At 53.0% G+C, this 16,582-nt stretch overlaps 1 protein-coding gene across 1 annotated transcript in view; it reads left to right on the top strand.

The window, feature by feature from the left end:
- The window catches only part of LOC114600146 (uncharacterized), a 58,942-nt gene extending 45,402 nt beyond the window's left edge, over positions 1-13,540 (top strand). The window contains exon 15 of the mRNA XM_077933606.1: positions 13,318-13,540. Within this exon, the coding sequence (XP_077789732.1) occupies positions 13,318-13,477 (160 nt within the window). The 3' untranslated portion in view covers positions 13,478-13,540. The remainder of the gene's footprint in view (positions 1-13,317) is intronic.
- Positions 13,541-16,582: the final 3,042 nt, after the last annotated feature.

Raw genomic sequence — 16,582 nt, forward strand, 5'->3', positions numbered from 1 at the left:
AACTGCGAGCTGTCCAACTGCGAGCTGTCCAACTGCGAGCTGTCAAACTGCGGAGCTGTCAAACGGCGGAGCTGTCAAACTGCGAGCTGTCAAACTGCGGAGCTGTCAAGCTGGGTATGTTTTGCGAAGTTTGAGGCGTATTGGGGGTTGGTCGTCCTGGTCGGTTGTTGTAACGATCTCAGAAGTCCAACGTGCAGATGCGTGGGGCGTGTCAGGTCCGGTCTTTTGGGCTCGATTCACGCCCCGATCTGGTCCGGTCTGTTGGGCTCGATTCGTGCCCCGATCTGGTCCGGTCTGTTGGGCTCGATTCGTGCCCCGATCTGGTCCGGTCTGTTGGGCTCGATTCGTGCCCCGATCTGGTCCGGTCTGTTGGGCTCGATTCGTGCCCCGATCTGGTCCGGTCTGTTGGGCCTCCTCAGGGGTGTCGTCGTCGTCTGCTGGTCGGCCTGGGATGTGGTAGGGTGTCCCGTCCGGAGTGGGTTCGGGTGGCGAGGCCGGCTTGCAGCGGGTGTGATGCAACCAGGCTGTCTTTTCCGCTACCTTAACAGAAGTTGGAGTGGTTAAGAGTACTTGGTAGGGGCCCTCCCAGGTGGGCTGTAGGGGTACCTTGTGATAGGTTTTAGCTAGTATCCAGTCCCCCGGTTGGTACGAGTGAATGTTTTCATCTAGGGGAATGTTTTGGCTTGAGGCAGCATATCTGTGGAGGCGAATGAGTTGTCTCTGGAGCTGTATCACGTATTGTGTTAATTCTGACTCACCTACTTCTAACCCAGACGTTGGGAACTGGGTGTTATATACGGGGGAGGGTCTCCCAAAGAGCAATTCATAGGGGGACAGATTCAGGTTCCCTCGGGGGCATGCTCTGAGATTATGTAAGACCAAGGGGAGAGCATTGATCCACTTGATTCCAGAGTCTTTACAGAGTTTTCCTAGCTGTGATTTTAACTGTTGATTCATTCTCTCAACTTGGCCTGACGATGGGGGATGGTACGGAGTGTGTAGTTTCCATTTTATCCCTAGGGCTCTGGCGACTTGCTGTACTATCTCAGAGGTGAAGTGGGAGCCCCTGTCACTGTCCAGGTGCCGTGGGACCCCAAAACGTGGTATGATGTCTTGTAGTAGGGCTTTTGCGACCATTTGGGCATTAGCCCGCCGAGCTGGGAGGCATTCCACCCATCCGGTCAACTGATCAATGATGACGAGGGCATGCTTGTAGCCCTGGCAAGGGGGCAGATCTATAAAGTCAACTTGAAGACTCTCGAAAGGAACAAAAGCCCACGGTCGAGCCCCTGGCGGACATCTGGCGGTATGCTTTGGATTAAAGGTTTGGCAGGTGTGGCAGTTTTTGACTGCTGTCTTTGCGGCAAGGGCTAGTCCTGGGGCATACCAGCAGCGTTGAACTGAGTCTATAAGCTTGTCCCTCCCCCAGTGGGTGAACTGATGTAGGACTCTCACGTGCTTGGGCACCCATAGTCTAGGCATTATGAGTCTCTTGTCGGGGAGGTACCAGATGCCGTCCTCCAGAACGGCTCCATGTTCTTCCCACCCTTTCTTCTCCTCGGGGGTGGCCGTTTTGTACATTAGGTCAAAGTCTACGTCAGACGGAACTTGGGCGCCCTGGAATTCGTTTTCAGGGGACGGCGGTTGGAGGGCTGCCTCCTGCGCCATGTGGTCAGCACAGCGGTTCCCCACGGATACTGGGTCTTTTCCCTTGGTGTGGGCTTTACAGTGGACCACTGCTATTTCCTCGGGAAGATGTATTGCGTTCATAAGGCGTTGTACTAGGGGTGCATGGGCGATTTTGGTGCCTGCTGCGGTGAGAAAACCCCTCTGCAACCAGATTTGTCCGGTAGCGTGAACTAGACCGAAACAGTATTTGGAGTCTGTGTAAATGGTGACCCTCTTTCCTGCTGCCAGTTCACATGCCCGGATTAAAGCGATTAGTTCGGCCGCTTGGGCACTGTATTTGGCATGTATTGGGCGTGCTTCCAGGGTGTCAGTGTCACTAACCACTGCATATCCGCTCCTTCGTTCACCTCCCACCATTTTCGAGCTCCCGTCCGTGTACAGTATAAGATCAGGACTAGTCAGGGGTAGGTAGTCAAGGTCCTCCCGCGGTCTTTCGGTATGGCGGACTACTTGTGAACAATCATGATGTGGCGTGCCATCGTCGGGAAGGGGCAAAAGAGTAGCCGGATTGAGGGAATTTACCCTTTTTATGGTGACATTTGACGGGCTTAAGAGGATGGCTTCATACCTATTCAACCTTTGTATCGTGAACCGTTGGCAACCTTGTAAGCTAAGTAGAGTGGCCACGGCATGGGGCACGTTTACGGTCAGTTCATGTCCTAAAACAGTTTCTTGAGCCTTCTCTAGGAGTAGTGCTGCAGCTGCCACTGCTCTAAGGCAGCCCACGTTCCCCAGCACAGTTGTGTCTAGCTGGAGGCTGTAATATGCAACGGGTCTGTTCCTTCCCTGGAAGGGTTGGGTAAGGACACCAGAGGCTACCCCTTTATTTTCGTGGACGAACAGAGAGAAGGGTAGCCTATAGTCAGGAAGTCCGAGGGCGGGCGAGGACCTCAGTTCGCGTTTGATGGCTTCGAAGGCTTCAAGCCCTTCAGCGGTCCATTGTAATTGGTCTGGGGCGCTATCATGTGTCATCTCAGTGAGTGGGCGGGTGAATTCTCCATAACGGGGGATCCATGCTCTGCAAAATCCACTCATTCCGATGAAACCTCTGAGCTGTCTTTTGGTTTTGGGAAGGGGTAGTCTTGTTATAGCCTCGATCCTATCTGTGGTGAGGGCACGGGTACCTTCTCCAAGAATGTGGCCAAGATATTTCACCTCCTTTTGGCAATATTGTATCTTCTTTGGAGACACCTTGTGTCCCTTATATGCTAATATCGTCAGGAGAGCTATAGTGTCCGATTTACAGGATTCCAAATCCCGCCCACAAAGGAGGATGTCATCTACGTAAAGCCTGAGGGTGGAGCCCCCCGGAAGGTTCACATCAAGAAGGTCTTGGTGCAATATGGAAGAGAAAATTGCTGGGGACTCTACGTACCCCTGGGGTAACCGGGTCCACGTTAATTGGCCGGTTTGCCAGGTAAAGGCAAAGAGAAACTGGCTTTCCGGATCCACAGGGATACTGAAGAAAGCAGAACACAGGTCTATGACGGAGTAAACTACAGTTCCCTCCGGGATGGTACTCAAAAGGTGGTGGGGGTTCGCTACCACGGCGTGTCTGGGGATAACAAAAGAATTGACTAATCGAAGGTCCTGTACCAAGCGCCATTTCACTGGATTGGTATTTGGCTTCTTGACTGGAAGCAGGGGGGTATTGCAGGGTGAGGCACAGGGAACCAGAACCCCCATCTTTAAAAACTCATCAATCATTGGAGTGAGTCCCTCGATCGCATCGGGAGGTAGGGGATATTGTTTTGTACAGGGAAAGGGTAGGTCCTTCCTATAGTTAACTTTTACTGGGGTTGCAGATTTTAAAAGTCCAACAGAGGTCGATTCAGTTCCCCATAGCCAAGGGGGAACGCTATTTAGAAGTTCAGGAGGAAGATCAATGGGCTTGTTATTAGCCTCTTGAAGGATTCCTTGGAAGTTGAATATGGAGTCGTTTGGCATATGCAAATAAATTCCTTCTTGGCCGCATTGGATGGTAGCATTTAGCTTACAAAGCAGATCCCTCCCCAGAAGGTTGACCGGACTGGAAGTTAATAGGAAGGTATGTTTAATTGATAGAGGTCCCACGGAGACCTTTGCCGGTTTGGATAGGGGGCAATTGCGGGGGATCCCATCAAGCCCCATTACAGTTTTGGTTTCCTCTCCCGGGGTCAAATGGCTGTTGGTAAGTGTGGAGTAAGTGGCTCCAGTGTCTAGGAGACAGTCATAGGGCTGTCCATCAATTTGCATAGTGCATATGGGGTCGGATGAGGACAGATGCAAGACTGGGCAAAGAAATGGGAAAGAGGCGGGATCTGCCTTTAATTGTCAATATTCCTGGTATTCTTCCATCACCATTTCGTGGGTCGGATTTGCGGGACGGTTTCCTTGTCTAAAGGGGTTGGAGGCGTCGTAAGGTGGGTTTCGGGGCCGTGGTTGCGGAGGTCCTGTGTGTGGCTGCGTTTGAGCTGGGGGTCGGCTCGATTCGTACAGGTAGGTAGGTTCCCTACCTTTAGGGAAAGTAGTTTCCTTGTACTCTGGTCTGTATGGCTTTGAACCCCTATTTTCAGATCTTCTGGCTCCTGTCAGAAGGGGGCAATATCTTTTTATGTGCCCAACTCCTTCACAGTGGAAGCAGATACGGTTGTCCTGTAATTCCGGTCCGCCTGATTTAAACTTTTCTTTGGGGTTAGGGACTCCGGCTGCATACGCTAATATCTTAAGAGGATCGGGTTTTTGGTCTTTCTTCTTCCTTTCATCTCTCGAGTTAAAGACGGACTTTGCGATGGAAAGGATTTCGTTTATGGTTTTTCCATCGTATCCGAGGTGTGAATTTAATGCCTTTCGGATGTCTGCCGTGGCTTGGTCTTTGAAAAATCCTTTGACTATTACTTCATGCTGTGGGCTCTCCGGGTCTATTCCACCCCAGGTCTTAATAGCGGAGACTAGCCGAGAGTAGTAGTCAGAGGGGTGCTCATCAGGTCCTTGAAGGACTGCCTGGACTTTGGTCCAGTTTACGGTTCGCTGTCCTGCAGCTTTAATGCCGTCTAGGATGGCCTTCTTAAAAATCTTCAAACCCCATATGCCATTATCAGTGTTATAGTCCCAATCAGGGTCGTTAAGCAACGTCTGAGCGGTCAGTGGGGTCATTGTGGCGGGACGATTTGGTTGGTAACCTTCTCTAGCGAGAGCCTCCCCTGCTTTCACTAGTATCTCCCTTTTCTCTGCCTCATTAAAAAGGGCTCCAAGCAACATATGGACGTCCGCCCACGTGGGGTTGTGAGTGGAGAAGATGGTGGCTACCTGGCGGTGGCATTTGTCAGGGTCGTCCCGTAGAGAGGGCATCTTGTCGGACCAGTTCATCAGGTCCGAAGTAAGGAAGGGCTGGTGAGTAAAAACCATGCGGGGAGGGTCTCCTGCCCTGGCGGGGGGAATAGGCAAGGCACGCAGTGGAAAGGCGCCTTCTATTTCTCCGTTTTGCAAATAGTCTCTGTTTCTAGTTCTGCTGGAGACAGGTCCCTCTCTTCCTTCGGTTAGAAGCTGCCCATTGAGTAGGGGCCCAAGGTCCAAGTCTACTTGGTCCCCTTCTGGGTTGGATGCGGTTGAGGAAGGATCGGGCGGCAATGAGTTAGATGCGCTCTGGGAGGGGGCAGTGGCTGGCGGGTTTGTTCTGTCTTCCCTGGGTCCTGTGCCCCCCCCTCCCGCCCCGGCCCTTTCTCCTGCCCCAGGTCCTGGTCGTCGGGGTGCTTGAGGTTCGGGATAGTAGAAGGGGACAAGGGTCCTATCCAACTGTTCCTCTTGGGCCCTGATCTCATCGTATGGGGGGGGGTCCATTTGTTTTTAGAACAGCCATTTGGCGGACTACCTGGGCTTGCTGCCGTTGAAATAATTCGCGGGCTTCGGCAAAGACGTTCAGGTAGTATAGTTGTCGGGGCCTCTCGTCAGCCAGGTAGGATTTAAGTGCTTGCATCTTTTGGAGGTTAAAAGAGCCATGGGGTGGCCATCTGGCAGCTGGCTCCAGGTGGTGGGTAAAAGCGACCCACGAGGTGTTGCAAAGGTCCCTCAACTTGGACTTTGAGAGTCCCTTCCTCCCTTTCAATTCTTTCCAGTTTAGAAGGACAAATTGAAGAGGGGTGTCAGAGTCCTCCCTGAGGCGGAAAGGCTCCGCGGAAGCCTTGTCGCCGGGAGGAGTCCAATCTGAATGCTTGGAAGTCTGGGCCCCCATCCTCTTTTTCCTCTTAGACTAATGCTCTCACTAACGAAGTACACTAAAGACGGAGAAGAACAAGAGTACACACACAAGGGACGAGGGCAAAGGGAAGGAAGAAAAAAAAAGGGTAAAAGAAAGAGTCTTTCAGTATTCTGAGTATCCTTGACCTAACACAATCCCTACCTACTAGTATTCTTAAACCTAAACCACGGGTCCCTGCCCGGAAACTAAACCACGGGTCTCTGCCCGGAAACTAAACCACGGGTCTCTGCCCGGAAACTAAACCACGGGTCTCTGCCCGGAACCTTAACCACGGGTCTCTGCCCGGAACCTTAACCACGGGTCTCTGCCCGGAACCTTAACCACGGGTCTCTGCCCGGAACCTTAACCACAGCACAGTTTGACACTAACCCTAGTGTGGGGCCCCAATAGTGAACCTCCCCTCTATCTTCCACAACAGCCTCCTGCCTAGTCTTTGGACTAAGTTCGGACTCCTTACTGAACGCCTGCGCAGTGCAGTGCCAGATCAGGACCCGAGAAAACAAAGTGGTGAAAGGAAAACAAATGACCTTGCGTTCTCACGTACTCGGGTCATCCCTAACAAAGGTCGCCGAGCAGGAGGGGCGGCTTCATTTGCGTAAACAGGGAAAGCAGAGGGAAGTTGGTAAGGACGCCCTTGGACGACTCCGAAAAGGGACATCAGAGAAGCAATAAGCACCACGTTCTCCTGGCCACACTCCGAGAGGATGAACGGGGGAGAAAAGGAGAGAGTTTTTGTAGAGGACGCCTTTGGCCGACTCCGAGAAAGGACGTCAGAAATACAGCAAGCACCACGTTTTCCTGGCCACGCTCCGAGGGGAAAACGGGGAGAGAAAAGGAGAGATTGTAGAGGACGCCTTTGGCCGACTCCGAGAAAGGACGTCAGAAATACAGCAAGCACCACGTTTTCCTGGCCACGCTCCGAGGGGAAAACGGAGAAAGAAAGGGAGAGCGATTTATAAGAATAACGTTGGAAATAAAGGAGAAAAGTCTGGCTGTTGTGGAGACGTTACTTCCACCCCCCTCCCAATGTATTTACTTCACAATTATACTCACGTCCGTTGTTGTCCCCCGTCGATCCCGGGATCCTTTCCCTTTAGCCGGCTTTACCTCGCCTTTGCTCTCTCTGGTTAGGTCTTTGGTGACGGTTGATTACCGCCCGCAAAGAGGAGGCAGGGAGAGGAAAAGGATCCCTGGGCTAAGGTTGCCCAGTGGCGCCTGATCCCCTCTATCTCCCCTCTCACCTTTACAGGAGAACCAAGAGTCCCTGAGCGCGGTCGCCAAAAACTGTTACAGGAAAGATCCGAGGGCTCCCTTGGACAAACGAAGACACCAACCAGAGCAAGTCAGAGCAAAACAGCAGCCTGTAGGCCTGGTCTTTATTGGAAAAGACTGTCGCGACAGGGCTCCCACCGTCCACGAAGTGAAGCAAGATGGAAGCCCCGAACAATGGAAGACCCTAACTTTTATTAACCACTAATCCCCTTGACTACACCCACAGAATTACATCATATCTACATCATGATTTTATTAATGAACAGGAGGAGTCGAGGAGGAGTTTCCTAGGTAATCTGAGCAGCCTGTCACCTGGCAGTGACCTCCTCTGCCCCCTCCTCACAAGTCATTTACAGGAACAAAGGAAAGGGCGAAGTCTTCCTACCCCCTGAGGGGGATCCGGCCAGAGTCCTTTATTCAGAGTCGGGTGGAATACACTCCCATAAGCAGTTTATTGTGTTTCTGATGGCATACCGTCTGGGCCCTCCCGAGGGCCATCAAGGCTGCCCCGCCATCCGGAGAAGGGCAGCTTGGTACGTGACTGCACGGTTTAGGGATTATGGCCGGCCACCCCAGTCCGCCCCCCTTTGATAGTCCTTGTAATATGCAGCGTAATAAAAGTGGTCCGGTGAAAATCCATAGTACGGCTGATTTTTGGTGAATTTATGAAGAACACAGTCACTGAAGTTCAAAGCACTTTCCCTTTCGGAAACAACTTGCAACATTTTGATTAGATCAGTCACGGTTCAGTGAACTCGGAAACAATCACTTGGGAGCTGTCAAAAGGCGAGGGAGCAGACGCTTGCAGCCTGCAGTACCAGCGTGGCCGCCACAAGGGGCGCTGTTCGGTAACGCTGATTGGTTAACGCGGTTGCTGGTTGACCTAGAGTTCAGTCGTCCGGTCTACTCTCGATAAAGATAGGACAGCGTGGAGCGCTGAAAGAGAGAGCTGTCAAACCAGCGCTTCCTTATTTACGGAAGGCTTTCAAGAGGTGGCTCTCTAAAAGGGGCACCTCTTAAGTCAGAAAGGGGGACACGTGTACATGTGAGTGTGGTGCTTGTGCAGTACGTGTTACTGAAAGGGGGGGGGTGATTTCCGGCGACAGTAATGATTGCTTTTCTGTGTGTTTTGCAGTTCTTTTTATCTGTAAGCCTGTCATGGTCCAGTTCACAGGTGATCGAAGTCCCGGCTGGGGACGTCGGGACCGGGGGCAAGATGGAGGGGTGGGAGCAGGAACGGGCGTCCAGAAGCCAGGAGTCAGGAAGCCAAGAGTCCAAGGCTTAGAAAGCCAGGAGTCACAAAGTCAGGGGTCCAGGGGTCAGGAAGCAAGAAGCCAAACGCATCAAGGCAGGAAGCGTGTTGCTGTGGCAAAGAGCCGAAAAGGAAATGCTGACCTTATATCCCTTCCCAGCTCTTGCCACCAGGTGCTGTGAGTTACCAATCGGCCTCACCTGTGCGGCCGCGCCTTGCCTCTTCAGAACAAACCTAGGAAGGCCCCAGTCCTGCAGAGTCCTATTGGTCACAGGGCCCGGCTCCTGCACGCACACCTGACAAAGCCATGCTGAGTCCCATCAGGGGGAAAGACAGGCCATAAATAAAAACACCCCCCACCCCAATCCCTCCTTCAGGGGTGAAGTCAAGGCTTTCCTTGGTCTCCTCTCCTCTGCCCAACCTCTTCAGCCATAGGCGCCGACTCCATGGGGCCTGAGGGGGCCCGAGCCCCCTCAAAAATTTTATTGGGGGGGCTCCGCCCCCCCAATAATTAAAAAAATTATCGCGTGCCTTGGCTCCCTCGTCGCGCGCCTTGGCTCCCGCGGCCGGCGAGGGGAGCCCGGGCCGCGCGCGGCTGCTGCTGCCGCCTCTCCTGGGGGCGCCGCCTCCCCGGGCGGGAACGCTGCGGGTGCGCGAGGGAGGAGGGCGGCCCCCGGGGGCTGGGAGAGCCGGGCTGCCGTGGCCGAGAGGGCTGCTCTGCCGGGCGCCGCTGACATAATTTAAGCAAATTATCGCGCGCCTTGGCTCCCGCGGCCGGCGAGGGGAGACCGGGCCGCGCGCGGCTGCTGCTGCTGCCGCCGCCGTTTGTGGTCATGGCGGAGCTGCCGCCTAGGGAGGAGGGGAGAGGGGGCTGGCGGGGGGGGGCAGGCGGTGAAGGGGGCTTGGCTGCGCTCTCTCTCGCTCTCTCTCTCTCTCGGGCGCTCTCTCTCTCTCTCTCTCGGGCTCTCTCTCTCTCTCGCTCTCTCTCTTTCTCTCTCTCTCGGGCTCTCTCTCTCTCTCTCTCGGGCTCTCTCTCTCTCTCTCTCTCGGGCTCTCTCGGGCTCTGTCTCTCGGGCTCTCTCTCTCTCTCTCTCTCTCTCTCTCTCTCTCGGGCTCTCTCTCTCTCTCTCTCTCTCGGGCTCTCTCTCTCTCTCTCTCTCTCTCTCTCTCGGGCTCTCTCTCTCTCTCTCTCGGGCTCTCTCTCTCTCTCGGGCTCTCTCTCTCGGGCTCTCTCTCTCTCTCGGGCTCTCTCTCTCTCGGGCGCTCTCTCTCTCTCTCTCTCTCTCTCTCTCGGGCTCTCTCTCTCTCTCTCTCTCTCTCTCTCTGGCTCTCTCTCTCGGGCTCTCTCTCTCTCTCTCTCTCTCTCTCTCGGGCTCTCTCTCTCTCGGGCTCTCTCTCTCGGGCTCTCTCTCTCTCTCTCTCTCTCTCTCTCGGGCTCTCTCTCTCTCTCTCTCTCTCTCTCTCTCTCTCTCTCTCTCGGGCTCTCTCTCTCTCTCTCTCTCTCTCTCTCGGGCTCTCTCTCTCGGGCTCTCTCTCTCTCGGGCTCTCTCTCTCTCTCTCTCTCGGGCTCTCTCTCTCGGGCTCTCTCTCTCGGGCTCTCTCTCTCTCTCGGGCTCTCTCTCTCTCTCTCGGGCTCTCTCTCTCGCTCTCTCTCTTTCTCTCTCTCTCTCTCTCTCGGGCTCTCTCTCTCGGGCTCTCTCTCTCTCTCTCTCTCTCTCTCTCTCTCTCGGGCTCTCTCTCTCGGGCTCTCTCTCTCTCGGGCTCTCTCTCTCTCTCTCGGGCTCTCTCTCTCGGGCTCTCTCTCTCGGGCTCTCTCTCTCTCTCGGGCTCTCTCTCTCTCTCTCTCGGGCTCTCTCTCTCGCTCTCTCTCTTTCTCTCTCTCTCTCTCTCTCTCTCGGGCTCTCTCTCTCGGGCTCTCTCTCTCTCTCTCTCTCTCTCTCTCTCTCTGGCTCTCTCTCTCTCTCTCTCGGGCTCTTCCCGCCCAGGGCTTGTGGGCATCTGCTCTGAGACGAAGATGGAGGTGACTTCCCTTAAAGGTCATGGAATCATAGAGGTGGAAGGGACCCAAAGGTCATCCAGCCCAACCCCCAGCAATTCAGGACTCACAGCTAAAGCATCCCTGGCAGATGCCCCCCCCCCCGACCTCTCCCTAAAAGCCCCTTCCCCTGTCTGACTGCTCTCACCACCAGAAAGGCCTCCCTAATGTTTTGTGGGAATCTCATTAAGCCTACAGAGCTATATATGCAAATGGATCTACTTATTCTTTCCCTTGAAGATACATTGATTTGTTTGTTACTGTGGTTTCGATCAATACTTTCCAAAGATCTTTACATTTGTCCATGCATGATCTTTGTCTGAAAGCTCATGGGTTGCAGGAGTTGTCATAGGAGGTTATATTTTTGTCCTTCCAACTGTTATGGAAATTACAGGGGGGGGGGGGACATCTTTAAAGTTGTTAAATGTTGCAAATATTATGCCTGAATGTACCCTTTCAACTTGACAGCTCAGGGAAGTTACCTAGATAAAATCCTGTAACACAATGTATCAGCCTTAATCATTTTGCAGATGTTAAGGGGGGGGGGGCAGAGCCTGCAGCCACCATCCCTTTCCGGTGGGGAGGGGGCAGAGGAAAGACAGGAAGCTTTTCTCTGCAGAGTTAGACCCCTTGGCTGCGTGGCCCTCGGGTCCCTTCAAACTCCTGGGCGTTTTGCTGGTGGGGGGCTGTGTGGGGGCCTGGGCAATGTCAGAAGAGGAAGCTTGCAGGCCTGGTTGTCTGTTGGGGGCAGCAGGAAGAGGCGGAGGGCAGGTAGTGCAGCCCCTGCCTGGCTTTCCTGTGGGACCAAGGAAGCGGCTGGGGGGGGGGGGGACTTGGCCGCTGGCCTTTGTTGCGGAGGCGGCAGTGTGGGAACGCCAGTCCCAAGGGCAGCCTCTGGGGTCTGGGTGCTGCTGCCTGTCTCCTGCCATGGACTTGGCGGGGGGGGGGGCTGTGCTATTGGGCTGGCAGAGACTTAACGGGGGCTGCCTCTCCCAGCCAAAGCTGACCCACAAAATTGCAACCCAGTGTGTGTGTTTGTGTGTGTGTGTGGGGGGGGAAACCAGCCTGCACAGGGTAAGCCCCGATGGGGCTCCTGGGCTCCTTCTGATGCATGAAAATTGGAGGTTGTCCTTTACAGCTCAGCTCCCCAAGGGGCTCAAAGCCTCCCAAGTCCATTATCAGTCGGAGACGAATGAGTGGAAGCTGGAAGAAAGGGGGAATCTTTATTTTTCTGTTGAAACAGAGCCCTCCTTCCCACTGACATTTGCAAGGAGGGGAGGACCCCAAACAAAGGTGTGCAGCAGCTTTGAAAGACTTTTCCGGCTCAACATCAGGAAGAGCTTTCTGACAATAAGAGCTGTTCAGACGGTCTCTGCTCCCTGGGAGAGGCTAGGTGGCCATCTGTCAGGGATGCTTGAGCTAAGATTCCTGCATTGCAGGGGGCTGGACTAGATGACCTTGGGGTCCCTTCTGTCTCTATGATTCTATGATTAGCATAATACAAGCATCTCAGGAAGAGGCATCTACCAACAGAAATCCAAGAGTGTGGCTTCTCTCCTGTCTGTCAAGGGACCTGCAGATGCTGATTGCCTTACTTGGCCAGTTCCTTAGGACTGGTACATACAGTCATACCTCGGGTTACAGATGCTTCAGCTTAAGCATTTTCAGGTTATGGATGCACTGAAACCCAGAAGTACCGGAATGGGTTACTTCCAGGTTTCGGCACTTGTGCATGAGCAGAAGCGCTAAATCACAACCTGTGTGTGCGCAGACGCAGCAATGTGAGTTGCGAACACTGCGGGTTGCGAACGTGCCTCCCACATGGATCACGTTCGCAACCCGAGCGTCCACTGTACCTTGGTTCTCGAACAGAATGCGTTCCGGGAGTCCATTCGACTCCCGGAACCATTTGAAAACCAGAGTGCGGCTTCTGCCAGAGGAGCCCCCTGCAGCCAATCGGAAGCCGCACCGGATGTTCGCCCTCCAAAAATCATTTGAAAACCAGAACACTCACTTCCGGGTTTCGATTGTTCAGAAGCCGATTTGTTTGGGAGCCAAGGTGCTCGGCTTCTCAGGTACAACCGAACCTGAGTCCTTGGGGGTGCCGCCTCCCCGGGCGGGAACGCTGCGGGTGCGCGAGGGAGGAGGGCGGCCCCTGGGGGCTGGGAGAGCCAGGCTGCCGTGGCCGAGAGGGCTGCTCTGCCGGGCGCCGCTGACATTGGAACTTAGAAAACTTCCCGGGGCAGGACCCCGGTATGGGCCCCCCCAATATTTTTTATAAGTCGGCGCCCCTGTCTTCAGCACATCGCCAGTTCACTTTGCTTCTCCCTCCTCTGTGATGTTGCGCTTTCCTTAGCCAAAGCTCTGCTCCGCCATCAGCTCCTCACCCCCCTTGACCCCTGTGGCCCCCTCCTCCTGGGTCCTCCTCGGACTCCGCCTGGCTGCCTCCAGTCTGCTCTCTTCGGCCAGAAGCCACTGGCCACCAGGCGCTGCCCTTCCTCCAATCCCTCCGCTCGGAGATCCATTAGACGCCCCTTGCCCTGCCTTGGCACAGATATCTGGCCCCTTTGTGAAGACCTGGGCATGCAGACTTGGGCCCTTAAAACAACACCAGCGGCTAATAATGAAAATTGGGGAATTTGGGAAGCCACTTTTGAGCGATAGGAATGGGGGGGCTGACATTTGGGAGTCCTTTCACATTCAGGTTGAAAACTGCTTTGGGATTTTTCCCTTTAAAATCTAAAGCGGCATATAAACAAAACGTATGAATAAATGTATGAATGTCCCCATAGCCTGAGCTGTTCTGAATTCACCTCCACCTTCTCTCTCCAGCTGTGGGACCATCACAGACACCAGCCTTGGCTCCGTCAGCACCTTGTACTGCAATTGGCTCAAGGGCCGCTATGTGAGCATCCACATCCCAGGAAGGGCCGAATACTTGACCTTGTGCGAGGTGGAGGTCTATGGCACCAAGGCAGAAGACCAGTGCTAGGGAGTGGCAGTCTCTGTGTGTGTGTGTTGGGGGTGATGAAATAAAGAATTATTCTCTGGTAAACATCCTCTGAATTGGCTTGTTTTTTCTCTCCCACATCCCTCCCTGCGAGAGAGAGAGAGATATAGATGATAGATAGATAGATAGATAGATAGATAGATAGATAGATAGATAGATGATAGATAGATAGATAGATAGATAGATAGATAGAGATAGATAGATAGATAGATAGATAGATAGATAGATAGATAGATAGATAGATAGATAGATGGATGATAGATAGATGATAGATAAACTTTATTTGCATTAGCCAATGGCCATGGCAACATAAAACAAGCAATATATACAAATAAAAAGACAGCAATGGGTAAAAAGGGCCATCAAATGACCAAGATTATTGTTCAGATCCTCCCTGCGAGAGATGCTATCCTTTGGCCTGACGCACAGAACAGGCCATCTGCCGTCGAAGGTTGACCCACAAGTCTTCATTAGACCCACACTCAGCCCTTGAGACTTCATCCCAGAGAGGAAAGGTTCAAATCATAGAACTGTAGAGTTGGAAGAGACCCTGATCCAAGTCCCTGCAATGCAGGAATCTCAGCTAAAGCTGGCCTAGAAAGATGGCCACCCAACCTCTGCTTGAAAACCTCCAAGGAAGGAGAGACCGTTCCGAAGTCAAGCTGGTCATCATGTTGGGGGCTTTTTAGCTGAGAAAAAGAAGGGGGGCATAATAAGAGGTGTGTGAAATTAAGTATAGCACAGAGAACGTGGATAGAGAAGAGATTTTCTTCCTTTGTTCTTAACAAAAGCACTCAAGAACAGAAGGGATTTCTGGACAGTTCACCTGTGGAACTCCCTCCCACTTGAGGCAGCAATGGCCTCCAACCTGGATGGCTTTCGGAGAGGATTGGGCGAATACGTGGAGGAGTAGAAGGCTATCACTGGCTCCTAACCATCATGGCTGGTGCCTCGGAATAACGGGAATCGCAGCTGGCAATTCCAGGGGAGTTTCTGCCGAGGGGAAATTCTGCCAAGCAAAGCCTGGAAAAAGAAGCCAAAGTCTCTGAGATCAGGGCAGTTGCAGAGGCCAGAAGAGAGCAACTCAGAGAAGGAGGGGTCCCTTTGGCACAAGGGGGGGGGGGCAGAGAGCAAGGGTGGCGACTTTAGTGGCGGTGTGATAAGAATTTTAAAGTCTTAGATATATAATAAATGTTCATAAGTGTACCGACCAAGCACGTACATAGATCAGCACAGGAAGACCAACCTGAAACCATTTTTTATTCCAAAACTGACCAAATGTTTTCTCTGCAAGGTCAAAGGAAAATGGAAGTGACTCCCCATTGTCTTTTCCTTCACAAATCCTGTCTTAAGGGTATGTCTGTGTATGAATAGGGTGAGCCTGTGACCTGACTCAGGAACTAAGTATTTATCATTACAAAAGACTGGCCAGGCTCTGCAGGGCATCCAATCAAGTGAGCATTAACAGATAACCTGCCAGACAGGAGATAAACAATGCACTCAGATTTCTGTTGCAGACCGCCTTTTCTTTGATGTATGTATGAGGTTTCTGGGGGTGGTCTTGGACTCCAGGGCGGGCAACTTAAAATGTCTATATAAGGGTAGGCACACCTTGGTTCTGGGTCCTCCTCCTTTCCTGTGTGTGACGGGAGCACCCTGTTGCAAGTTCAATAAAGATCAGGCTTACTAGCTGCTTTGCTTCTCAATATTCTCTGGTTGGCCTCTGTTATTTTCTCTGACGGATGGAGAACCTGCAAAGGGCTCTTGTGTCCCCCATAAGGGAATAAGGGAAGATTTTCGTTTATTACAATGGGGGACTCAGATGGAGTTCCGACCCCTTCCACACCCCACAGGCTGTGCAGCAGGCATTTCTGCACCCCAGGGAGCTGTGCCCCCCCACCTTGGACTCCTGAGCCTCCCCCCCCCCCATACCAGGGCAGGCAGACCAGACCCCCCTGAACAGATCCCAGGGACTCTAAACCCCACGAAGCTGCTTTGCTGCCCCCTGGTGGAGTCACTCGGCTGCTGCCAGCCTTGCCTGCTGCCTCCTAGGTAACAGCGTCAGAGCCTGCAGGATCAGGCCAGCGTCCTCTTCCCCGCGGGAAAGCCCCAAGCAGCCCCAGAGCCTCTCTCTCCCCTCCTGGGATCAGAAGCATGGCTGCCTTCAGCTGCGGAGGCCAAGCAGAGCCAGGCTGGAGCTGGTCCAGAACAGGGAAGCCGGAAGGCTGGATTTCTGAGTCAGAAAGATCACTCAGGCCCAAAATCCCTGCAAGTGGCACATAAACGTGGCCCAAGCAAGGCGAAGAAACTCTGTGCAAGCAAGACCTACACCCTTGTGCAAATTAATTGAAACAAAGCATGTTTTCTATTGTTAACGAAAAAATCCGAGGGCTCCTTTGGTCAAAAAGTAAAGACACCAACCAGGATAACATGGAGCAAAACAGCAGCCTGTAGGCTTGGCCTTTACTGAACTGTTGCAACAGGGTGCTCCCCTCACTTGCAGGAGAGAGGAGGGACCCAGAAAAATGGTGTGCAGGGCCTTATAAAGACTTTTGAAATTCCCCTCCTGTAGATCAAGCCCACCCCCAGAAACATCATACATACATCACAGAAAGGAGGGGTTGAGGGTGGTGGTGGTGGTAACGTGAGTGTCCTGTCACCTGGCTGGTTCCTCCTTTCCCCCCTCCCCATGAGTCACTTCCAGGAGACAAAGGGGAGTTTGCAGTTTCCTGCCCCCAGAGGGAAGATCTGATCATTGTCCTTTGTTTCAGTCCATGCTGAATCCACTCCCATATGCAAGTTCTTTGTGATCTTGATGGTCTTCTGTCTAGGACCATCAGGGTTGGCATAGCGACTGGGCAGGGCTCCTGCGGATGTGCTGGTATGCTCAAGGGATTATGGCTGCCCTGTATCAAACCTTCCCCATTTTGTAGTCCTTCCTTCATGGGGTAAAATAAAAGTGGAACAGTGCAAATCCGATGTATGGTTGATTTTCTATGAATTTATAACAGAAGCGCAGCGTATGTAGTGTGTGAGGGTGAGTATGAGTGTGTGTGAAGTTTGTACAAACTGAATGATTGGGGGGGG

This window comes from Podarcis muralis, chromosome 8, assembly GCF_964188315.1.
Source record: "Podarcis muralis chromosome 8, rPodMur119.hap1.1, whole genome shotgun sequence".
Taxonomy (NCBI): domain Eukaryota; kingdom Metazoa; phylum Chordata; class Lepidosauria; order Squamata; family Lacertidae; genus Podarcis; species Podarcis muralis.